Source organism: Periplaneta americana, chromosome 9 (assembly GCF_040183065.1).
Source record: "Periplaneta americana isolate PAMFEO1 chromosome 9, P.americana_PAMFEO1_priV1, whole genome shotgun sequence".
NCBI classification, from domain to species: Eukaryota; Metazoa; Arthropoda; class Insecta; order Blattodea; family Blattidae; genus Periplaneta; species Periplaneta americana.
Window position 1 is genome coordinate 141189154 of NC_091125.1, and position 26966 is coordinate 141216119.

At 35.7% G+C, this 26966-nt stretch overlaps 1 protein-coding gene across 1 annotated transcript in view; it reads left to right on the forward strand.

The window, feature by feature from the left end:
* Pdfr (Pigment-dispersing factor receptor) overlaps positions 1-26966 on the forward strand; it is a 417264-nt gene that overhangs the window by 178572 nt on the left and 211726 nt on the right. The window contains exon 2 of the mRNA XM_069836024.1: positions 11595-11834. Within this exon, the coding sequence (XP_069692125.1) occupies positions 11738-11834 (97 nt within the window). The 5' untranslated portion in view covers positions 11595-11737. The remainder of the gene's footprint in view (positions 1-11594; positions 11835-26966) is intronic.

A 26966-nucleotide genomic window follows, 5' to 3' on the forward strand; every position in this document is an offset into this window, starting at 1 on the left:
TTGCGTGTGCATTTGTTTTCCGGTATATAAACATTGAGGATTTACGTAGTGTATTAGTGCATTAAATACTCTTAAAAACAACTCAAAATGGCAAATTTTTGTTGTATTCCTATTTGTGAAGACCAGGGAGAGCCTTTTGTCTTCATTCAGGTCCCGAAATATTCTGAATACATACTTTAAACCTTAAAGAAATTAACTAATTAAATTGCGCCTCGGAAGCGCCAGCTATTAAACAAAAATAACTACTCCAAGTAAGGAACTGCTAGCTACAGCTTAATTCTGGAAGAGGGAAAAGAAAAATTAATACAATCATGTGTAACCTCGACAGCAAGCTATGTTAGCTTAGATTATATTCAGTACTTCTAGGAGTCTCCGAAGTTTACACCTGCAGTAAACTCTCGATTAACTAGGATGTTTATTGTCCACGACAAGCCATAGTGAAATCCTTTTCGTGAATAATGTTTTTAATGTGCTGTAGACTAATTATTAAAACTGTGTTTTTATTTCCAATTTTCAAAACCATCCTACATAGTATTCAAAACTGCATATCCTTAACCTACAAAACGCACGAACAATTGTGATACTGCTGCGATCATATTATAATCTTATCAAACATTGCATTTGATCTTTCTGCAACTAGAGAAAAAATACGAGGAATTCAATATCGATAACCCCTTCCCTATAAAAAAAAAAACACATTGGTGACTGCATATCCTGTTTTTAGCGTATGGTACTTAAATACTAACGATTAAAGACAAAGTTCCTATTTTTATTTACTTATTTTATTCGTACACCTCGTTCTCAAAGTTCTCGTTTAGGTTCATGAACATTCAATTTACTCGTATCTATATTCTGCATACTGCAGATTTCCCTATGCATCTGTTATGGGGAATCGCTCAGTATTATAAAAGTTTTCGCTATTATTTACGGTAAATTAAATTAAATTATGAGATAAGAAAATATTGAATTATATTAAATTATACTAGGTTATACAAAATAATTATAAATATAATTTTGCCACGCACAGAAATCCAACAAGAGGGAGAACGTAATCATTCATTCATTCATTCATTTATTTTATTCCATAGATCTTACATGAGCAATGAAGCTTTAAGATGTGGAACATGTCAACATTTTACAATATTACAATTACAATTTTTACAAATTTTTATAGTTTTACAATTTAGTAATTTTCTACAATTTTTACAATGTTGTACAATTTTTTTTTTTTTTTTTTTTTTTTTTTTACATTTTGGCAAGATGTAGTGAGATGAAATGAGGTCCGAGGATTCGCCAAAATATTACCCGGCATTTGCCTTTTCGGTGGGGGAAACCTCGGAAAAACCCAACCAGGTAATCAAATCAAAGGGGGTAATCAAATCAAAGGTGTTGATGCCAAGGACTCGCCATACACCATCCGGCTTCAGTCCCACGGCTGTGGAAAACCTCGGAAGAAACCAAAGTCCAAAGGGGGATCCAACCCAAGCCCGAACGCAGCTCCGGAACAGCAGCCCAGCGAGTCTGCCGACTGAGCTACATCGATGGCTCTACTAAAAGTATACAATACATAGCCAATCAGATTATTAAATTTACAAACGCAAGCGATCATTCATCAGTTGAGCTATATTATAATACAAAACAATTTAATTAAATTTAAGGCATAAACAATTCAACCAGTTGTGATATACAGAAATTGATAATACATATCATGCAAACTACTTCAAATTACAAACACAAACAATTTATCAGTAATCAACTGTAGCATACGACATAACATAGCCCTACAAGAAGTTGTGCCGCAAGGAACGCTCCTGCCATCTAACGGTAAAACTTCGCATAAGATACCCCTATTACAGAGTCTCGGTTAAGTTAAACCGTAGTGATATACGATTGGTATTACTGCTAGGAAAGAAAAGAAGAACATCGCAACTTTTTTATTATATTATTGATTTAAAATAACCGACGCTCGTGGAGAATCTTCATTAAGAAACATCTTTGTTCTTCGATATCAAAGAGAGTATCATAAAAAAAAACCTAAAGAGGGCCAATACCGCGAACTTCAGTATGCTTGTCAGACTTAACCTCAAATAGTTTCTTAACGCTGGCTACCAACGTTATACTCCCAAACACAATGCAGCCAAACTAAACCTTGCATGACCTTCCGCAACGTAACTCCATACAGAATCAACTGAGTAATGAAGTAATAATATTAGAGTGCGTATTTTACGTGTTGTCTAGAATATTTATGAAACAGAATTCAGTCAAACAAAATTATTTTTACGAGTCTAGTAAAATTAAGTGTTCTTTATGGTCGTGAAAATTGGACTCTCACTTTGAGAGAGGAACACAGGTTAAAAGTGTTTGAGAATAAGGTGCTTAGGAAAATATTTGAGGCTAAGAGAGATGAAGTTACAGTAGAATGGAGAAAGTTACACAACACAGAACTGCACGCATTGTATTCTTCACCTGACATAATTAGAAACATTAAATCCAGACGTTTGAGATGGGCAGGGAATGTAGCACGTATGGGCGAATCCAGAAATGTATATAGAGTGTTAGTTGGGAGGCCGGAGGGAAAAAGATCTTTAGGGAGGCCGACACGTAGATGGGGAGATAATATTAAAATGGATTTGAGGGAGGTGGGATATGATGATAGAGAATGGATTAATCTTGCTCGGGATAGGGACCAATGGCGGGCTTATGTGAGGGCGGCAATGAACCTCCGGGTTCCTTAAAAGCCAGTAAGTAAGTAAGTAAAGAAGTAAAATTAAGTAATATTATTAGTGTGTTTATAAATCAGGCCCCATAGTAAATCTTACCAGGAGACTGTCTGCCACACACAGTACAATGCGCAATAAGTTTATAGTAGATTTACGGACACCTCCGAAATCTTCCATCGTTTTCAGAATGTCTAGTACCACAGGAAAAATAGCGCAGCGCAACTAGTAACTGATGCAGAGATTCAACAGAATGTTTTCAAAAATAAAAAAATAATCACTTATTTTTTTCAAATAATCTTTAAATTCAAACCCTAAAACAGATATTTTTTTCTGTTGCATGTTGTATCCGAGTTTCAATTTTTCGAAACAAGGTTAGGAATATAAGCCTAATTCTGAAGGTTAGGACTGTCTGCTCCGAAAACCTCAATCTGTTTTAAAACTTATGTTCATTTATGTGTATTTCAAAGTGGTGCACTTTATTTCGAAAAATTCTTGGCCTCGTGGTCGTTCAGTAATATTGAGCACTAGGGACCGGATTTTTATGTAATTACATATTATATTCCTTTCAACCTAACCGTATATAAATAACAAATCTTTGCGAATTTTGTAATTACCATTAATATATTAAAATTTGATACTACATATTTTTACATATTTACTCCATATTACATATTATGGCTTGGTATTACATGAATCTACATATTTAGGGGTTTTATTAATTTTTACTTCTCTAAAAGGAAAAAAAAAAAAAACTTCTGCTGAGGAAGTTTACAATTTGAAATACACAGATTTAAAAAGCCTTTTTACCTATCCAAGAAAGGATATATTTCGGGACGAAAAATAACATTCTTAGTTCCAGGAAGTAATAGAAGCACTCACCCCATACCGCCTACTGTAAATATGAGTGAACAAAAGGCAACATTTCTCATACAACTACCTTGTATTGTAAAAATCACTCAGAAAGTAGCGTAGTCTTCATGCGGTGAAGTGGGACGAGGACGACATGATTTGTCTCGAACTATAATTGCTCTGTACACGTCTTAAGAAGCCCTTTCCATGCAATTTACTTGACCGCTTTACTTTAAATTTAGTAGACCTATACGGAATAGGGATTTTCCAAGAAATTAGAAAGTATGGTTCTCGGCTGGAATAATACTACCCTTCTGAATTAGACAGGAATGTCACTTTTCAAACAACAGTTTGTAAATGCTTATAGTTTTAGGTTTTAATAGATACTTTGTTTCTTACAGGGAGCAGCTAAAATGCATGTGTCCCACATCTCCTCTTATTTTCTCCTAATCCAGTAAAGCGAAACAGTGCTTGCAGTACTGTTGTGTCATTCATTTCACTCATTTCTCTAGTTTTAGTACTTACAGTATAAAGTGCAAGTGAGTTTATCTACTGCTTTTAACTAACTAAAATGACCCCTGTATCTTCAACCCTAACGACAAAAATAAAATCACGGATTGCGATGGACGAAGCTTTCACTACAGATGGAAAAACAGTAATGTGTCAAGTGTGCGGTAAAAAAGTCGGGTGCTCTATGAAATCACAACTGGAGAGTCTTACTTATCCTATACCTGCCAGATATTAATATTAAATATTTTCATGATTTTACATATTTTGATACATATTCAGCTTATTTTTCTTACATAAATATGTACATATTTCACACCTTGATATTACATAAAATTCCGGTCCCTATTGATCACTCACATATCGTCACTCATAAGTTCTTGGAAAATATCTGCAATATCCATGTGTATTGCGGGAACCGCCATCTTGCACTGTTGAGCCTTGAATTGCAGTTTAAACGGCAGAGAACTGCCGATCAAGTTAAACTCAAGTTAACTCAAGATTAACTGGTAGTTAAGGTTTATAATACGAAGCAGAACGAAAAACTTCAGTTTAAACTGAACGTAAGGCTTAAACGGCGTTTATAATACCGGCCCTAGGTCAGTGGTTACTAGGATCGTACATTGCAGACGCTATGTCCGGTTCAAGTTTGTCGAGTATGGCGAAGTTCGATATTCGCTGATGTTCGCTGTACAGGAGGAGGCCTGTCGTGTTTGTTCCACCTTGTTATAAAATAATAATAATAATAATAATAATAATAATAATTTATTTTAGTTGGCAGAGTTAAGGCCGTAAGGCCTTCTCTTCCACTCAACCAGCAAAAAGTGTACATACATATGTATTAACTTACAAAGAATTCAACAATTTGATTTAGATAAGAGTTACATGTATATAAAAGATTATTTACGAATTAAACAGCAAAATACTATGAACTATTAACTAAACAATGAAATACAAACTGTGTTAAATTGAGCAGAATTAAGCTAAAATACATAGAATGTTAATATATTTCAAATAATGTTAAATAATAGAAAGAGATTATTATGAGACAATTTTGAAAATACAGCGCTATCAGGATGCATGTCTAAAGGAAGAAATAACATTGTAGTCAATGATAGTTTAAGTCAGTATGATTGGCGTGAAATACTAAGAAGTTTATCTTTTAGGCTGTATTTAAAAGTGTTTATTGTCTTGCAGCCCCTAATACTTTGTGACAAGGAATTCCATTGTCGCGAGGTGGATACTGTAAAAGCTGATGAATAACAAGATGTTCTATGAAGAGGTATACTTAGCGTGCTACAGATAAGTGATCTGGTATTTACGTCGTGGTTAGAGTGTAGATAAGAGAAACGAGACGAAAGGTAATTTGGTGTTGAAGTGTGCAGGATTCGAAAGAGTAAAGACAAAGAGTGTAAAGTTCTACGTTCTTTAAGTCGGAGCCACGAAAGACTTGCGAAGGACGGTGATATGTGATCATATCGTCGGATGTTGCATACGTATCTGACGCACATATTCTGAGCTCGCTGTAACTTGACTGACAGTTCAGAACTTAGTCACTTAACAGAACGTCACAATAATCGAAGTGCGGCATATTCGCTGTCCTCCACTATCAGCCTTTCATATTTTAACCGCTTAAGGATTTTAGTTGCACAAATCTTGCGAATAGTTTTTGCTATGAAATGGGAATATACCTGCGAGGAAACTGAATGCCCAAACTTTATTTATAATGCAGAGTGCAGCGTCTCTCCTGCAGTAAGAGGTTATTAGTTTCATCTCTTGGGTGTAATATTATGTACTCTGCGCATGAACACTAGGAAGTTCGGAGAATCAATGGAAATCTGATAATGCTGGGTAGGTTAAGTGTTTGAGCAAGTCGCAGCTTCTCAGATTTTCTTCCCTTTCCTCGTACTCTCCTTATACAGCGCAACAAATGGGTTTTAGATCCGTTATACACAGTTCGTACCCTAGTTTCACTAGACTCTCGCAAACTATATTGAAATTCCTGTTAACAAACAAACCAATATACACCAACCTATTTATTCATGTCTCTTAGCAACGGATTCTGTTTATGCAGTTTCAGAACCGGTAATGTACAAGTGGAATTCCATGCATGGCAAACGCACCTACGAAAGCTTTCAACTTATATTTATTTATTTTGCTAATAATTGTAACATAAAATATAAAATAAATGGAAAAACTTTAGCTCGCCCCTGAAAGAGTAGAACTCGTGTTCAGGGGCGGATTCTTGAATTGAAATTAGGAAGTATATAATACAATTTGTCTTATGTCTACTACGCAATAAGAATATATAAATTTAAATTTACAATTTTTCAATTTTTATAAAATCTATACATAACTTTTTTAATTTAATACTAGAATTATTAGAATTGATAAGATTAGGATATTTAAATATAAATTTGTTATATATTCTTGGGCCTAAATTACTACTATGATTAAATACTGTAGCAGTGTTGCATTTCCGTTCAAACAATCTTAAAGAATTCATACCTTTTGTTTCATAACTATGAGAATACAATTCAAAATTATTTCGATTTTTATGTATTAATTTTATTAATATAATACAGTATAACAAATTTGTCTTATGTTAAGAACATTAAAGTCTAAAACCAATTTTTGATATGGAAAATCAATAGGTTTATGAAGACACATTTTAATTATTTTCTTCTGTTATAGGCCTATTAACAGGTTTACAATGTATACGCGCCTTTGTCTAGCCTTTATTAATCAGATAATCTTTTATTATTTCGATTTTTATTGTAATTGTAATTGTAAATTTAATATTAGTTGTAATTATAACTTTAATTCTATTCTTAATAACGTTTAATCCCCTGTTAGAGAGGAAGAAAAGTTCTGATGGCCTTATCTCTACCAGGTTAAATAAATAAATAAATAAATAAATAAATAAATAAATAAATAGATAAATAGATAAATAAATAAATAAACAAACAAACAAACAAACAAATAAATAAATAAATATATAAATATATAAATAAATAAATACATAAATAAATAAATAAATACATAAATAAATAAATACATAAATAAATACATAAATAAATAAATAAATACATAAATAAATAAAAAATACATAAATACATAAATAAATACATACATAAATACATAAATAAATACATAAATAAATAAATACATAAATAAATAAATACATAGATACATAAATATATAAATAAATAAACAAACAAATAAACAAATAAATAAATAAATACGCGGATACGCGTTCAAATCCTTGTTAGAACAAGTTACCTGGTTGAGGTTTTTCCGGGATTTTCCCTCAACCCATTAAGAGCAAATGCTGGGTAACTTTCGGCACTGGACCCTGAACTCATTTCGCCGGCATTATCATCTTCTTATCATTCAGACACTATATAACTACAGCAGTTGAAAAAGCGTCCTAAAATAACCCACCACGAGCCAAAAAAGAAACACATTATAAGGCGGTGTTAGTTATTCATAAATGAAGGTGAGGAACATACTGCAATGAAACCGGCAAAAACTGTTGCTATAGCATACTAAAATGTGACGTTAACATTCCTGTAGACTAGAGATTTCCAAACTTTATCAAGGCGAGATTTCTGTATGCGATCTCCACTACCGAACTAGTAGGTACTTAACTCCAATCGAAAAATACAAATCCCTATAAAAATTGAAAACAACGATTATTTTACTCAAAATTAGTGGATACTACCCAAAGAAGACGAAAATAGAGTAATATAGGGCTAGAGCAAAATAGAAGAATATAGTGCAACAGCACATGAACATCATTTCTGGTAGCCTACTTTGCTGATACAGTATGTTCGAGCATTTAAAACACTTTGAAAAACAGTACGCAAGGCCAAGATATTAAAATAAGAGCGAGGGATAAAATATAAGTATTTTTAAAGATACTTTATTTCTGGTCGACATCACTTGACAAAAGGAATGTAATGCATTCCAGTTCATCAAAGAACTAGTGGAAAATTTAAGTAGGTCTACATATGATACGAGAAATACTGAGTTTGTTTTTGCAAACATGCAATTAAGTTTGCACAATCCTAAACAACAGTTTTTTTTTGGATATTTCCCGAAAGATACCCAAAAGAGTACTACAGTCACTTACCAATAGACACTAAATCCATTTTTAGATAATTGTATCCAACTGGCTGAAATTAAAAAAAATGGAAAAATTCAATGAAACACGTACGTAACTTACCTATTGATGGTGTATTGAAATTAGTCTTTTTCACAGAGTATAGTTTAGTTTTAGATTAAAAGAATGCATCAGTACCCTGAGCTTGCAAAAGAAGTTCTTATTTTTTTATAATACGAGGCGCATCCATAAAGTAACATTCCCACTCTTCCCACAGCTAGCAAACCATATGTTGCGCGAAGCGACTGCGTGTACGTGATAGAGTAATGTCCTGGCATGGCGCATGCGCTAGCGGAACTTCCCGAGTGCTCTTGCCACCTTGTCAGTCATCATTAGACAACGGAACTTCATGCAACTATGCAGTAAAAATTGTTAAAATATGCACTAAAAATTGAAATATAGGATGCATTAAAAAGTAGGCTTTAAAGGTCTTATACTTACTTAACTTACTTACTGGCTTTTAAGGAACTCGGAGGTTCATTGCCGCCCTCACATAAGGTCTAGGGGCAAGCAGATGGTGCGTTGCTGCTGTAGACAATTTCAGCAGGACGCCGAATGTGCATGAGGGAGACCAACCATCATCACAGACGACCTTGTTGAGCAACGCAGCATCTGCTTGCTCATGACGTTAGGCCCATAGACCTGGCACAGCTGACGATCATTTTCAATCGGCGCTATGCCCTGTGCATTCAAAAACTTTATCACTGACCGCACTTCACACTGGGCGGGAGCTGGAATAGGAACGTCCAACTTCAACCAATGCAACGAAGCTACTGAGAGCACTCGGGAAGTTCCGCTAGAGCATGCGCCATGCCAGGACATCACTCTATCACGCACACGCAGTCGCTTCGCGCAACATATGGTTTGTTAGCTGTGGAACGAGTGGGAAAGTTACTTTATGGACGCGTCTCGTCTGTCCAACCTCATATTTATGCAAAATAATTTTCCCCTCTATAATTGCCATCAAAAGAAAGACGAGAAATCTCATCGAACTTGAAAGTGTTAACACTAGGTATGTATCGAATACAGAGTCCAGATTTGAGAGCTACTTTGTGAAAAACAGAATATTTGTCGCATTAATAAAACATATTACTTATTTTAGTGCACAGTTACTAAAATTTCCTTTTTATTTTTATGTTAAATGTTGTTTAAGTTTGTGAACATATAGTAAGTATAAAACGTTTTTTGTTTCATTTTGTAACTCATCTCGCAACCCCCGTCAGCTCTTTGCACGACCCTTAGTTTGGGAACCAGGCTTTAGAAAGAGAAGTTGTTGCCAGTCGCCTGTTTGTAAGCTGTAGCATATCTTAAAAATGGCTCTGTCGTTTATTGTAAAAGGTTATGTATACCAAAATACTTCAAAAACGCCTGTATAATCCAAGTAAAATACCTACAAAAAATTTTCGTATCTTACAAGTTCACACAAACTTTCAACGAGTTGGTGCACTGTGACACACGAAATGAAAGCGTAGACGATAAAGAAGTAGCGGCTAGACTTGTCAGCTGCACCTGTCACGGTTTTAAGCGGTAAGAAACCTGATCTACACAACACATTTCAAGTTACATAGCTTAGCAACACTTCTCAACAAAAGAAGGGAGCATTAGTTCAGGAAGAGAATTAACTGCAAGTTTCTAAGATATCATATTTTTCCCTCCAAGCATTACCGTAGAAATGGGTTTCAATCACAGCTTAGTGCTAGAAGACGACGTTTTAACAAAGAGGTCGGGGTTGGTGTTCTGTTTGTAGTGTATAACTAACAGGCAATGCCATGGGTGGGCAACTCGTGCTCTCAAAGTGTCAACACAACCTCAGTGTCTGTACACGGGTCTTGCGGTTCGCTCGCGACTGCAGTAAGTGGCGGCTCGTTTTAAGTGAAAAACAATATAATCCCCAGATCATTTCCCTTTAGTGATGAGTCGAAAGAGAAAGATTTTTTTTTTACACTTTCTTACGCATGACATTTTATGTTACAAATAAACACAGTGAAGGTTTTAGTAAAGAAATACTGTCTAGATCTGCTTTAGAACAGCTAAAGGTAAAAATGGGATATCAACAAATGACACTGATATCAAATATCGTTAGCACGTTGTGCGTGCGAGTTACAGAATTGCACGTTATATGATCGACTAGCTAAGAGTATTTTGGATATATGGCAGTATAATGTGGAACATAGACAACGTCACTTTCTTTGACTATAAACCATCTTGAAGAGTGATAAGAAAACCTTCTTATCAAACATAAGACCCTACTTCAAGACGTACACCAGAATTCACTGGTAAGTTTGGAGAAACAGTGACAATTGACAAGGAATCGAGATTTTTCTGAAATCCTTGTGACTTACAGCAGATAGAAAATCCTGAAAGTTTATAGCTTGAATTGATAAATCTACAGAACAGCACGCAACTCAGATTCCAGCGAAATCAGGAATCGAACTGTTCGTAATGTTGCCTGAGTCAGAATTTCCAAATATACTCTTTGCTTCCATATATAGTGTATGTGCTTGAGGCAGAGTTTAATACAAGAAAGAAGTGTAAAAGCTTTGATTGTACAGAAAGAGCTCAGAAGTAAGTTTATTTCATCTGCCGTGACATGTATAAAATACGTCCTTGACTTTGTGATTGTTTGCGAATACAGACTATTACCTTCCTGAGAACAGAGGAATACTCTTTAATGTATAAAGACTTGTAAATTCTAGCGTTCTACGTTTCAAATAAGACATATAATACGAAATATTAACAAATAGTGTAATAATAAATATGTGTTGCAGCTATATTTGTTGTATCTTGAAAAGATTGTATTCAATTTTGTACTTCCAGTACTAAACTAATTTACAAAGCCTGGAAATAATATACTTGTTATGTGTGTTTAGGTACATTGTGTCTAAAATTACTATAATTATTGTACCATGCGTCATTCTGAAATTCAAATCATGGAGTAGATATCACGACCACCTGCATGAGCCGCCAGAGCGCACCATGCAGTGAACTGCTTTTGCAGCGAACTTACAAACAACTTGTATCTGCTGCGGCTGGCTCCGTCTGTCTTTCTCTCTTTCAAGGTTTTTTTTTAGCACTTTGTAAGCACGAGTTGCCCATCCATGGGCAAGACTCTCTGAATTATTACGGCTTTCTGGCAAATCCCAGAACATAAATATTCCATTCACACATCATCCACCTTACAAAAATAAAAATTGTTTTCCAGTCATCGTGCGTTGCATTACCGTCTGTAGGCCAGCTTAAAAGTTTTTGAGTTGCCATGAATCTAACATGACCGCGGATTTGTTAGCCGTAATAAGTATAGGCCTACTTTAATACTAGCAAAATATTTTATCATACTCTTCATTTATTTACAGGTGTGAATCACAAAGATGACTATCTCCATTCTGGTTAGAAGAATACTAGAGAATCTGAGGAAGTGAGGACGTTGGTAACAAGTGCACTCAAATCTGCGATCGATATCAGATGCGTGAGCCCATTTAAGAACAAGATCTGCAAGATGGAGGCCGTGTCAACAACGGCCACCGAAAGCAGCATCAACACCAGCCTGGAGACGTGCGTGCAACAGTACGAGGAGTACTTCATCCCGCCCGGAGGTAAGCAACACCCACTACAATCCATATTCATAATTTAACCACTTTCCACTTTCTCATTATACAGAATGATTCATATAAAACTCATTATTTTAATTGTGTGTTTATTTTAACAAGAAGGATGCTAGTAACGTTGTATTGCGTCTTAAATGTACAGAATCTCTGAGAGATTACAGTAGATCTTGGTTATAGCGACCTCGTTTTGTGGGACACCTCGCCTATAACGTCAAATATTCTGTGGTCCCAACTAATTCCCCATAAGACATATGATTTCCTACCTTGCTTAATACGACAAACGTATATGCGTCTACCCCGCATATAACGTCATTTTCAACCTCAGTTTGGAATACGATTTTCTAAGATCCAAAGTATTTTAAGAAATATTTTTTGAAATCTGGTAACCTGGCAAATTCTTTACTGTTCACTTCTGTCATAGACCTCTGGAATGCAAGCAGATTCCCCACCTCATTGTAACCCGCCCAAATTCATGCGGTATTAACGGCACCTGCATGCGATCAATTTCAATAGGACGTTTTCACTAAGTGCACGCATTTTAAACGTATGGCCACTAAAAGAAAAGTTTTCACATTGGAAGAAAAAGTTAAATTGATTCATCAAATTGAGAATGAAATTAAAAAAAGCTTACATGTGTCGTGAGTTTGGCCTAGTTAATTTCACAGTTCAAACGATTTGGAAGAGCAAGGATAAAATTGTTGCTGCATTTGAACAGAATGGACCGAAGATAGGAGAGGAACCAGTGAAATTGTAACTGAAATAATAAACATACTTGTAGAACGTAATTTAGAAAGTAGGCTATGTATTGGGCAAGTAGAAGACAACATAGTAAAAATGACTGATTACTTGACTCCTAAGTAAGGAAGTTTGGTAAGTAGGCCTATTGAGCAAATTGTTTTAATACAGAACACTGTACTTATAATTGTACATGTATTTTATTACGTTCATTGTAGGCTTAAAAGTGAATACATACATCTAAAATAAGCCTAATTAAGTTTGTTAATTTTCATTTTCCACCTCACTAGACTGATAATACTAATCTCGGTTACTACGACACTCGTTTATAACAACATAATTTTTAAGGTCCCTTGGATGTCGTTATAACCTAATTCTACTGTACTTTATCTTTACAATAAGTGTTGAAAATGCCCTCCGTCCGCCTCAAGACACATCTGAACACGTCGTTCCATGTTTCTGGCCGTTCGCTGGAGCATTACGTTGTCAATACCGTTGATTTCGCTTGTGATGTTCTCCTTCAGTTCATTCAAAGTCTGAGGGTGTGTAGCGTAGACTGTTACCTTCGAGTAACAACACAGGAAAAGGTCTGGTGAGATCAAGTCCGGTGATCTTGGTAGCCATAAGTTCCTGGAGATTATGAGGTCGCCAAAGACTTTGCATCAGCGCCATGGACTCGTGTGACGTATGACAAGTGGCACTGTCCTTTTGAAAGTACCCTTGATGCAGCTCAATAACATCCAGTTGCTTAACGAATTCCATAAAAATGCGTCGATGCTGTGCGGTGTTCACTGTTGCGTCGAAAGAAATTGGATCTACTATTCTGTCTGCTGATAGTGCTCACCAAACTCCTGATGTCAATGGGTGCATAGGTGTTTCAAGAATGCCAGTGGATGTTGTGCGGCCCAAATGCGTGTCTTCTGTGAGTTTACGCAGCCACATAAGTTAAAGCAAGATTCCTAAAAGCCGCAATAGGGATCTCAAAATTCGCATCATCTAGACCAGCATATGAGTTAGCACGCGAAACTTTCCTTGTAGAAGATCTACGCACCCAGTTTCTACTACCAGCTACCAAACAAGAAGCAGCTCTGAAAGAGGAAAGACAACAGAAGAGAAACGAAGTACCGAACGACTTCTACGCAACAGACGCGATGACCGATCGGAGCTGGACTGGACCAAACAACAAGATCCGCAGTGCAGTGACGAGACTGGCAGTGCATGGGTATCACCACAAACTCTGCAGAAGGTCAAACTATCACGACCCATCACCGGAATGCGTGTGTGAACTGTGTGACAAGCCATGTGCAAGATACCACTTCAGTGAGTGTTTAAAGAGAAAATCGCTGCTGGAATACAGCAGAGCCCAAAACTAATGCACATTTGTGAGCACTTCTCCTTATTATAAGTGAAACCATGCCTCATCTGTGAACCATGTAATAGACAGTATGCCAGGATTTTGAACAATGGTCACCTGGAACCACGACAATATTCCACTCTTTTAGCCTTACCTGGCTCAAGCACAATTAAACAACTGAAAGATAACATTCGTGAAAGATAATCAATGTAGTGGAGTTCATGATTGGGTTTTTATGGCGATGTGGACTCTGTATAGCGTCAAATGGCCAACACTTCCAGCAGCTACTGTTGTGAGGGTGAAGACAAAATTCTGTAATTAATATACCTAACATATAATAATTAATTGATGAACTAGTGGACTTACTCGTGTTAAATATGTAATATTTGTCCGGCTTACAGCTGTTTCAGTGCTTCACGCACCATCATCAGAGCTTACTAGATCGCGGCGTCATCTCGAACTTCTCTGCCTGTTAGGAGGGTGTGTTTTATTGTTGGAAGATGTTGAAGTGTGGAGTCGAATAGTGTGTGTGTACTGAAATTGATCTGTGTGTTGAGGATTTGATCGGGGTGTGTTTTAGTGTGTTTGTATATTTCGTATTGTTCTATTGTGTTGAGTTTTTGATTCTTGGGTTATGTGTAGGACTTAACAAACACAAAAATACACAAAACAAAACACAAACACAAGAACACAAGAAATACATCACACTAACATATGAAAACAAACGCACACATAAGATCGCATATTCATTCAGAAAACAGAAATACAACATAACATGCAGAACAGAAAACACACTACAAAGACATCTCAACACACAAAAAACACAAACAAATAAATACGACCACACAGGTGTATACAAACTCAAATGTAATAGTTGCGACAAGTTCTACATAGGACAGACAGGCAGATCATTCCAAACACGCTACAAAGAACATATTAAAGCTATAACCAGAGGACACAATACATCTACATACGCCGATCACATAACCAATACTAACCATACATACAATAACATAAATACGGACATAGAAATCCTACACACACAACCCAAGAACCAAAAACTCAACACAATAGAACAATACGAACAATACACAGATCAATTTCAGTACACACACACTATTCGACTCCACACTTCAACATCTTCCAACAATAAAACACACCCTCCTAACAGGCAGAGAAGTTCGAGATAACGCCGCGATCTAGTAGGCTCTGATGATGGTGCGTGAAGCACTGAAACAGCTGTAAGCCGGACAGATATTACATATTTAACACGAGTAAGTCCACTAGTTCATCAATTAATTATATTCAAGTGTTAAAAGTGGTGTACGCAAGATTCAAAATGGAATATAATAATTAATATTAAATACAGCATATTATGGTTAGTAAACATGCATGCAAGTTTTAATTCGGTGAAGCACCGTGAGTTTAAGGGCCCGGTTTCCGGCGGTCGCTCAAGCACAGTGACGCCCAGCGACCGAAGAATAAATCGGTACATATCGCTGGAATGCTCTGAAGTACTCTTTTGCTTTCTTGCTCTCATACTCGTAGAATTTAACTTGACCCCCCCTTTAGTCAAATACCGTTGAAATATTCTCCTTTCATATGCGCTTCAACATGGCCGTTTTCAAAGTTGTCAAATGACCAGCCGAAATTTCAATTCTGGTTTAAAAAGCGAGAAGTGAACGCCGCATCCAACATTTTGCACAATCTTGAATTAATAAACAGCAACAGAAAGTATAACTAACAGTTAGCTTGCAGAAGCGATATAATAGCTCTAATTAATATTTTATGAAACGTATTCACTGCATATGAATAGACATTTAAACGTGCAACCATTCAGTAGGGATGTGATTCTGTATCAGCTGAATAAATAGGGACTTGTATTCACGAAGCAATTTGTAAAGGAAACAATAATGCGGTAAATTTAATATTCAATGAGATAAATTTTACAATTACAACATTTTCAATTAATATTAACGGATGCTAAAGACAGATTTAGAATGCGTACCTAAGATTTTACAGCCACTATAGCCTTTCCGTTCCTATCACCACAAATCTCAATTCTATGCATCCTCCTATTGTGTTACCTGGGTTGCAGTAACTTTTCTAAACCATTCTTCCACCTCGGTCTATTACGGATCTCGCGTAATCGCTTCGGCCATCTCGTATTCTTCATACACAAAGAAATGTCTTCTCAATTTAACACGTCTTCCTGCAATTCTCTATATTGCGGATCTTCCATTCACATTCTTTTTATTCATTGCGTACTCCAACCAAGACACCCGTTGACTCTTTAAATAATCTCACTACTGTAAGTCTACTTACAATATATTTTTTAATATCCACAATTCACTATTAAACAGAAGAACTTATCCAACTATTGCTTTCTATGTACGTTTGTTACCCTTCATGAATAGCTATTTATGCAAAAAGTTGCGAAATGATTGCGCTTCGGGTCGGTGGACAACATGGCGAGTGCTTAAAACGCTAGTTTCGCATGTGTTTAATATAATATTTTTTAGATAGTCGCTCGAGAATCGCTAATGTATTTATATTTTAAAGAAAATAAAATTGTTGATTCGTTCTCCAGTAATGGCGAAGTTTTGATGTTAAAGAGTATTGCCTTCGTATGGAAAGAGATTTCACGGCCTTCGGATACGTAGTAGTAATAGTCTAGGGTGATTGTTTCGCTAGTTAGGAAGTTCTTTACGTGAAGTTCTGCTTGTGATGTAATTTTGGAATATACAATTATTACAAAGAAAGTGATAAATATAATTAGGTAAATGAGTGATTCGGAAGTGAATAATGTATCTATAAAATCTCCAAATGTAATTTTCACTTTAAATAATTGTGTTGTGAATATTTATAATAAATAAATAGCTGGAATTTATGTTTTCAGTATTTTTAATTAGCGCGCTTAAAATATTTTAGGCACGGAATTTATTTTTAAACACGATAATTTATGAATGCGGAAATCAATGACTTTTCGATACTAAAATAAGAATCGAAAAGTCGTCATTACGAAACGAGAGTCTAAAAATTAAATTTATTCCACCTAATCGAATTAAGAAGTTGTATGATCTTCTCCGCTTCTTCAATGCGTGATTTTGTCTGTCATTCGAAAGCTAGCATTTCTAAATATTTACATGTGTTCACTTATATTATTGTAAAAATACCCGTTATAAATATACTTTTTTCAATTTATGAATTCACAAATAAATGTTCAATTTATTGTATATACAGAATTTTCAGAATAACTATTCCTAATTTTCAGATGTAATAGAGGGTATGTAATGAAACATTTTTTCGTAATGAAAGTGTCCATAAATGCTTCCATATGGAGATAATTATAACATTATAAAATAAATGAAAATTTCAAAGACTCTTAACGTGAAAATTAACTTATTTGTTTGATATAGATGGTTATACAGTAAATTATTCAAATATTGTGAAAGTAGCATTGAAATTATTTAAAAACTGTTCAAAATTGCATTTGTGATGTGTTCCGCGTATGTGGAAGTGTTTTGTAATTTTGTTATGGCTGTGATGTGTTCTTTGTAACGACTTTGAAATTATCTGTCTGTCTGTCCTATGTAGAAGTTATTGCAGGCGTTACATTTGAGTTTGTATACGCCTGTGTGGTTGTATTTGTTTGTTTGTGTTGTTTGTGTGTTGAGATGTTTTTGTAGAGTATTATTTGTTCTGTATGCGATGTTGTAATTTAATTTCTTGAATGAGGTTGCAATCTTGTGTGTGTTTTTGTTTTCGTATGTTAGTGTGATGTATTTTTGTGTTCTTGTATTTGTGTTGTATTCTTATGTTTTTTGTGATTATGTTTTGTCTTTCATATTATGTTGTCTATTATGTTGGAATTATATCCGTTTTCTTGTGCTATGTATCTGATGTGTTTAGCTCTTCTTTGTAACCAAGTTGGTACATTGCTATGTTGAGTAGTCTGTGTATCATATTACAAAACACTTCCACATATGCAGAACACATCACAAATGCTAACCACACCTACAGAAACATCAACACAGACATGGAAATTCTACACATCCAACCAAAAAGCCAGAAACTAAAGACACTAGAACAACACGAAATATACAGACACACAAAAACACATCCAAATGAAATTCTCAACACACAACTCAATTTCAGAACACACACAATCTTTGACTCCACATTACACTACACAAACAAATCCCCACAGGAAACAAAACAAAAGGTGCCAAGATCAGCAACAGCCAGTTCTTAAGAAGGTCAACAACAGGCGCAAACATGTTAACCAGGTACAGTAAAATTTAACACGAGAAAGACATATAATACATATTCCGAAACAAATAATAATTCTAAAGACAATGTAATATTGCACAGATTTTCTGTAAGTGAAATGAGTAGAACGTGTTCAGAAAATCATTAGTTCTGACACGGTCTCTCTGATTCATACTGCCACCGGCGTGGCTCAGCCGGTTAAGGCTTGCCTGCCGGTCTGAAGTTGCGTTTGGGCGCGGGTTCGATCCCCGCTTGGGCTGATTACCTGGTTGGGTTTTTTCCGAGGTTTTCCCCAACCGTAATATGAATGCAAGGTAATCTATGGCGAATCCTCGGCCTCATCTCGCCAAATATCATCTCGCTTTCATCAATCTCATCGACGCTAAATAACCTAGTAGTTGATACAGCGTCGTTAAATAACCAACTAAAAAATGATTCATACTGTTCCTAATTTTGGTGAGCGTTGACAAAATGATAGTAACATCCTTCCAGAAATAGTTGGTGGAACCAAAATGCACGAAAGAATGTTAATACAACTGTTAAAATTTTAACATGTGTTAACAAACAACGTTTTAGTGTATTTTAACATTTTTGATGATGAAACCGGCCCTTAGTACAGTTTTATCAGTGCGCGTTGTTAAGGAATGCTTTTACTAAATACAGATCGTATCGTGAGTGTAGACTTATATTAGTGAAAATATTTTCTGGTGTAAATGACCCAAGCAAGTCAATGACGAAGAGACTTCAAAAGAAGTTTTGTACTATTGGTTCGATGTTGAGCAAGAAAGCAAACAGGAGTAGGTCTATTTTAACAGAAGAGAAATTGGACGAAATTGGATGATTAGAAAGAAATTCACGGAAATCTCTCAATCGCCTACCACCACAGTGTGCAGTTTCAGGTAAATGAGCACGTACAGCCACAAAATTACTTAAACTGCACCCGTATAGAATTTCAGTAGTTCAAAGGCTAAATTCGATAACAACGCTATAATTGAGTTTTATAATTTGGTTCCTGAAGTCCATACATGACGATATTGTAAGACAAGATCTGAAATTTTTTTATTGACGAAGGTATGTTTATCGGGATATATAAATTCCCAGAACAATCGTTAGCGCCTCATCAATTATATGAACGCTCATTACGTGGCATTCATAGTGTTCTTCATGACATTACACAAAAAGCTTGGCCTAGTATTTAACATGTATTGAAGCCTAGATAATATATTACCAGATAGGTCGGCCTTATATATATTTTTTTTCAAATGCATAATTGATAGAGAAGTAGTGTCAAAACCACTAGGCTTTTTGCCTACGCATATAAAGTGAACAAAATGAGTGGAAAACAAGTGGGAGAAAACCACTAAATCAAGATTCAGTGGTACGATACCGTCAGAATGAGAATAAGGAAAAACTAGTCAAAACTATAAGCCTAAGGATTAATGATAGATTTTGGTGTCCTGAATTTTGTGAACTGCCCTGGATCATAATTGCCTAATGATGAGATAAATGGGTTATTGCTGGAGTGAAGATTCTGGAAGAATTGTCTGGTAGCTTGGAGCAGATGAGAGTGGAGATAGTCAACCTGGAGATCTTCATGGACTTGTGTATTGCTGGTAAACCAATCGCAGACATGGATGATTCGGAGAGCTCTGTTTTGCGCTGTTTGGAGTGGCTTGAGGGTAGTCCGAGGTGCATAAAACCAGGCGGGAGAAGCATAAGTCAGAATAGGAAGAATTAATTGTCGATAAAGATTTGTTTTCTATTTTAGACTGAGCACTGGAGATCTTAGTAACGATAGATTTGAAAGGTCCGAGCAGTAGCTTTAGCAGTAGTGGATTTGATATGTTGAGTCCAGAGTAAACGGTTGTCAAGAGTAACTCCTAAATATTTAACTTGATCGACATATTGTAGAGACTGACCATATAATGTAAGTTTACTATCAGGCGGCATAATAGGTTTTGAGGATAACAACTTTTGTCAGGTTTACTACGCTGCCATCTAGTGGTTACATAAGGAGTCACGTCATAATTCCCATTTGAATTGCATTAGCGACTTTACTGCCATCTCGTGTTCGTTTACGGCGGACGGGTGGCGATACTGGCGGGTTGTTCTCCTCAAAGTGCTGCCGATTTTAACATTGCGATGAGTTATCTGCAGGTAGACATCATTTCGATCATTTGTTACAATTTAAGGTAACGTTAAACACCGTGGTAACATTTAATTACACTCATAATCGAAGAATAGTTTGTATTGTTACCATTTTCACTATTCTTTGTATGTGTTTAGTTTTCCGGTTTCGTTTTAACACCCCTCATCAATTTATGTACACGCTATTTAAAAATAAAAGAGTATATATCAATTGGAATATAGTTATTATATAGTCTAACTATGAAATAACACTTTAATTTATTGAATGTCCTTGTCCTCTAATCGTAATCCTATAGTTATATTTATATGCATCTGAAACTGGGCATATACAAATAACAATACAAAAGTTTTTATCATCGTTTCTGTATGAAGTATCTTACAGATTCATTGCCAGTTCAGTTCGTTTTATCATAAAGCAGTGCTTACTAGGTCGTATGTAATTTCATTGTACAGAATACAACTGAATTCAATTGAGATAAATTTATATATCAGATTACTTTTCATATTGTTTAACGAACATTTCGATATACTAAATCTACAGCGTATATTTAGATTCCACTGTATATATATATATATATATATATATATATATATATTTATCTGTCTGATTCGTTATCTCGCACAGTTTTTCCGAAACTGTCCCAAACAGCTAGCTCTTTTTTACAACAAAATTCATAGTTAGGTACAATTGCGTGTGATATTTTGAAGCCTTTCTATTTTTTTTTTTTACAAATCACCTGCAGTGGTTACAATTATAGAAGTTGATAAACTTTTGTTCACGAAAGCAGACGCTTGGAAAAATTGGAATTGAAGACTACAAAAAATGTCGGTGAAATTACAATGCACTAATTTTTAAATGTATTTGCCTCATTTCACACATTCAGTTATGGCTAATTTACCAACTCCAACTCTGCAATAGCACTCTACCTCAGGCAATTTAATAGAAGGAGTTACGCGTAATATACAAGTAGAAACATCGCGAGTAGGATCGTGATTTTTGTTCATATCGATAGGAAATGAAGAGTTCGCGGGAAAAACGATGAATGTCACATTTCTGTTAAGGATTAGATAATGATCTAATTAATAGCGTATTTCAATGGCGTGGACGGTTTTCGTGTAAATTTACTTTTAAAAACTTTTAATTTCAAGCCACAGCACGTGTGCAAGTGGCAACGTCGAGGCAGAGAGAAGCTCACCTACCGAGACACACCGAGTTCGTTGACCTCTTACATCTATATCACGAGTAATGTGTGTTGGCGGCGATGTTACCGGACTGCTGAAAATTCAAACTTAAGTTTCTAATTAACCGTGCATTTAATCACAAAACTTAATATAGGTTTTATGTTCATTTAAGTGTAATCTATCGTCCACTTTACTCTGCAAGGTTATTTCACTTCCACTATATATATATATATATATATATATATATATATATATATATATATATATATATATATATATATATCTTGAGAAAGGCTCTCCCCAAATCGAGGGAAATAGCATATCTAACGTTAGTGCGACCGTTAATGGAATACGGAACTACATGTTGGGATCTCTATAGAATATATCAGGTAAATTCCTTAGAAAGAATCCAGTATAGGGCAGCTAAATTTGTTAAAGGTAAAAGAGAAGATGGAAACGACACGATAAAAGAACTTAAATGGGAAACTTTGGAAAACAGACGTAGGAAAACTAGAATAACATCATTGTATAGAGCACATCTAGGTCAGAAAGCATGGGTAGACATAACCGCTCGGTTAGAAAAGCCAACGTACTATGGTAGGAACGATCATGATTTTAAAATCAAATGTAGGAAACAGAAAACGGATGTAGGTAAATTCTCATTTTTAAATAGAACTATAAATGATTGGAATGACCTACCTGCAGCGGTCTTTGAGGGCTGTCCTTTCTTAAGGAGATTCAAGATTAACTTAAAAAGTTGTGTATAAAGTGCAAATTAAAATTAAGGTGACATTTAACATTTAATTTTTTAAGGTGACATGTATTTATTTAGCCTGACGAGTTACTCCCTTGGTTTGAATTGTAAATTATTTAAAAACAGCGTGTAAGAGGGCCTTAGATTAGAAATGATTAGCTTAAATGTAGTTCTGTTTTATAAGTATGCATAAGGGTGCAATTATTTGTCTTATATGAACTGTTGTATCAGTGAAGCGAGGTGAGTCAGTGAAGTTATGGTTTTACAGTGTAGTGAATAATTCCGATCAGTGATAATTTAAAGCGTCAATGAAACGTGTTCTATAGTGTCAGTGAAATGTGTCCTAAAGTGTCAGCAAAATGCGTCACAGTGCCACTACAGTGAGTGAGATGAGAGTAAAGTGAAAGACTATTGAAACTTATGTAGGACCTATACATATGTAGGTTGTATTGTAAAATTAGGTATTAATTGTAATTATTGTGTTAAATTGTATTGTGTATTCTTATTGTATTGTGTATATAATTGTATTGTGTATTGTATAATTGTATTGTGTATTGTTTATAATTTTATTGTGTATTGTTTATATTGTGTATACCACTGCCACCGGGTGCTTGCCCACTTGCAGTGTAAATAAATACATACATATAAGGCTATATTAGGGCGCCGTGTCATATTTTAAAACAACTTTTTATCTGCCGGTATGAATTTTCACAAACATAAACTTAAAATAGGTAAAAATTATTTCTAACATCAATGTATATGTTTTTAAATACTGTAGGACCACTAATTACGATTATGTATTTTCATAAATCATATAGCGTATATATGAATTTATTTTTATGTATTATATGAGGAACAAAACAGATTTTTTCTAAAACCTGCGGTCTAACCATGATATATTCAATCTTACACGACTAAAGTAAATAGTATCGCATACACGTAGGGTGTCAACTATTCTAGCAACTAGAAAATTAATGATTTCGGCAGACGGGTCGAGTTATTGTGAAAGGGAACATGTCGAGGGAGTGTTGCATACATGGGCAGCGGCATTCAAGTTAGACAAACACCGCAACCTCAAAATAAAACGTTCAATTCCTAATGGCTGCCCATTCATGTGTCGTGCATAATGGTTGCCGTTAGGGAGGGACACCACCTCCGACTCCACGTCAACGTTTTGTTGTCATGGCAACGACGTGAATTTCTCGTAAATAAAGAATGAGAAAAGCTAATGATTATTTTATTTTATACCCTATTTTGCTTCAGCGCAAGTAACTGTCACAGACAGCCCTGATAGTAACAGACAGAAGAAGATAATAATCCAGATTACAGATTTCTCATTGTGTGAAGAGCATCCGGTTGGTGGGACCCGTTTGTGTAGGCTTAGAAGTTGGTCTGTTGCTTTGTGAAGGCGGGACGGAGGGATTCTTACAGGCTGGTTCAGAATAAATCGGGAACGGAAACGACAACGAACACGAGAAAGGAAGTATTGGTAAATTAAAATGTATTTAAATGTGAGCATTCACAATTAAAGGGAAGCTTGCCGGAGCCCGGGAACGGGAAAGTGAAATTTAATTTATTTTAACAATATTATCGTTCTCGTTTCCGATCCCGGTTTATTGTGAACCAGCATTTATATGCTGCAACATTCTTTATGCAGTCGACCTGGTTGGCGAGTTGGTATAGCGCTGGCCTTCTATGCCCAAGGTTGCGGGTTCGATCCCGGGCGAGGTCGATGGCATTTAAGTGTGCTTAAATGCGACAGGCTCATGTCAGTAGATTTACTGGCATGTAAAAGAACTCCTGCGGGACAAAATTCCGGCACATCCGGCGACGCTGATATAACCTCTGCAGTTGCGAGCGTCGTTAAATAAAACATAACATTTAACATTCTTTATGCATCCGCTACATAGAGTGTTTCTTAACGACTGTGCCGCACTGCTAAGCCGGCTTCACCATGAGCTGCACCATGCATTCTTCTTCAGCCAACACCTCTGATAATGATCTGTTATACCCAAAGACGTTATATAGTATACTAGACTCACACGGAGCGCTGGTTGCTGTCCAAAATTGAAACCAGTCTGCGCATGTTTACGCCGCCATTAAATAGGTAGAAACGGCGGTAAACACGAAGCCCGAGCTACTTGCAAAGTGGCTTGTTGCTATTAAAAGAGATAAATATGTGCCTTCACCTAACGTAAAATTGTGTTCGGCTCATTTTAAAGATACAGATTTTTGGAAAAGTAATGACAATAGAATTTTGAAAGATGATGCTGTACCATCCCTGTTTAATTTTTCAAGCCATTTGCAAGAGGTATGATATATTATCTCTGTTGTTACACTATCAATATCATTAAAAATCAAACAGTAGTTTACGACAATAAAGAATACTTAATTGTTAGTACAAGTATATCAGACTGTAGAGAAATCCCACTGAGTGAATTATTTAGACTTAAACACCAGTTATTAAACACAATTAGTGGAAAGATAACTTTTTGTTTTTATTATGTAAATTAATTTATCTGCAAGATAATAAAAATCGATTCAAAATCTATAGGTGGATAAGTAAGTTACTTACTTACTTACTTACAAATGGCTTTTAAGAAACCCGAAGGTTCATTGCCGCCCTCACATAAGCCCGCCAGCGGTCCCTATCCTGAGCAAGATTAATCCAGTCTCTATCATCATACCCTACCTCCCTCAAATCCATTTTAATATTATCCTCCCATCTACGTCTCGGCCTCCCTAAAGGTCTTTTTCCCTCCGGTCTCCCAACTAACACTCTATATGCATTTCTGGATTCGCCCATACGTGCTACATGCCCTGCCCATCTCAAACGTCTGGATTTAATGTTCCTAATTATGTCAGGTGAAGAATACAATGCGTGCAGTTCTGTGTTGTGTAACTTTCTCCATTCTCCTGTAACTTCATCCCGCTTAGCCCCAAATATTTTCCTAAGCACCTTATTCTCAAACACCCTGAACCTATGTTCCTCTCTCAGAGTAAGAGTCCAAGTTTCACAACCATACAGAAGAACCGGTAATATAACTGTTTTATAAATTCTAACTTTCAGATTTTTGGACAGCAGACTGGATGATAAGAGCTTCTCAACCGAATAATAACACGCATTTCCCATATTTATTCTGCGTTTAATTTCCTCCCGAGTGTCATTTATATTTGTTACTGTTGCTCCAAGATATTTGAATTTTTCCACCTCTTCGAAGGATAAATCTCCAATTTTTATATTTCCATTTCGTACAATATTCTGGTCACGAGACATAATCATATACTTTGTCTTTTCGGGATTTACTTCCAAACCGATCGCTCTACTTGCTTCAAATAAAATTTCCGTGTTTTCCCTAATCGTTTGTGTATTTTCTCCTAATATATTCACGTCATCCGCATAGACAAGAAGCTGATGTAACCCGTTCAATTCCAAACCCTGCCTGTTATCCTGAACTTTCCTAATGGCATATTCTAGCGCGAAGTTAAAAAGTAAAGGTGATAGTGCATCTCCCTGCTTTAGCCCGCAGTGAATTGGAAAAGCATAAGTAAGTAAATAAATAAATAAATGGCTATAATAGCTAAGCCTACTTTGTGGACTTATGATTCAGGGTTCATGATCAATATGTATAGACCTAACTAGACTAATAAATTAGACAGCCGTGGGTTTGATCTTGTTGGAGAACATGCTATGTTTCAGATGTAAGGAAATGAATACATAATTTCCTGTGGGAACTAAATATCACTAATGGGATTCTAGGAGGTGGGAGGGAGAGAAAAGTTATTAATTTTCTGTTCAACCATCTTTGGCGTTTAACAACAAATAAACATGATCTACCTAATTAAGTGTATAAATATTTAACATTTAATATTACATTGTAGCAGATTTTGTAACTTAAAAGAGGTTGTTTTTTGTAGGTTGAGACACCACCCCGTAGGCCATTAAAATTACTTTATATTTGTGAGTGGTCTATGCTGTCATTTGCACAGCAATTTTTGTTGTTGTTTTGGTTTTGCAGATATTCCTAGTGCATTATTTTTAACTGGGGGGTTATAAATGCATATAGTTCACATACAAATAACCCGTTTATATTTTGCCGGATATATACAGGGACATCATTTTATTTTTACTTCAATTTTTATTGTACCTGAGTTTTTGAATGTACTAATGAAGTTTAACCGTCCTCTACACAGACCCAAGACCGCATATACAGTCATAGTAGCCTTATCGTCACAGTACGTTCCAAAAATATGTTCGCGTTTTCCAATGACGAAAGAGCTTTCAATATTGAATCATTTTCGCACAGGTACTGTCGTCCATTTTCCCACGTCGCATTCCAGTTTTCCCCACCAGCTTTATTCGCCTCTCTGTAAAGGCTAGTGGCTGGGCTGTCTTAGCTCTTTTCTGAGAACATTAATTTCTGTTAGGAATTGGACATCTACGTAATATTATACCCATACAACTGTTTAAAATAACTTAAATAAAAGGGCCTCGTTAAGTAATTAACTGTCAAGTGATTTCCCTCCTTTCTACGATCCTGCGACGTAACCACTTGGACGGACAGTAGATAGCATGTCTGAGTAATTTTATCTTTTCGGATCGAGCAGAAGTGAAGATTGAATTTACAATACGTAAGGTACTCTTTTACAGAGTAGGTACAGAATTATTTCAACA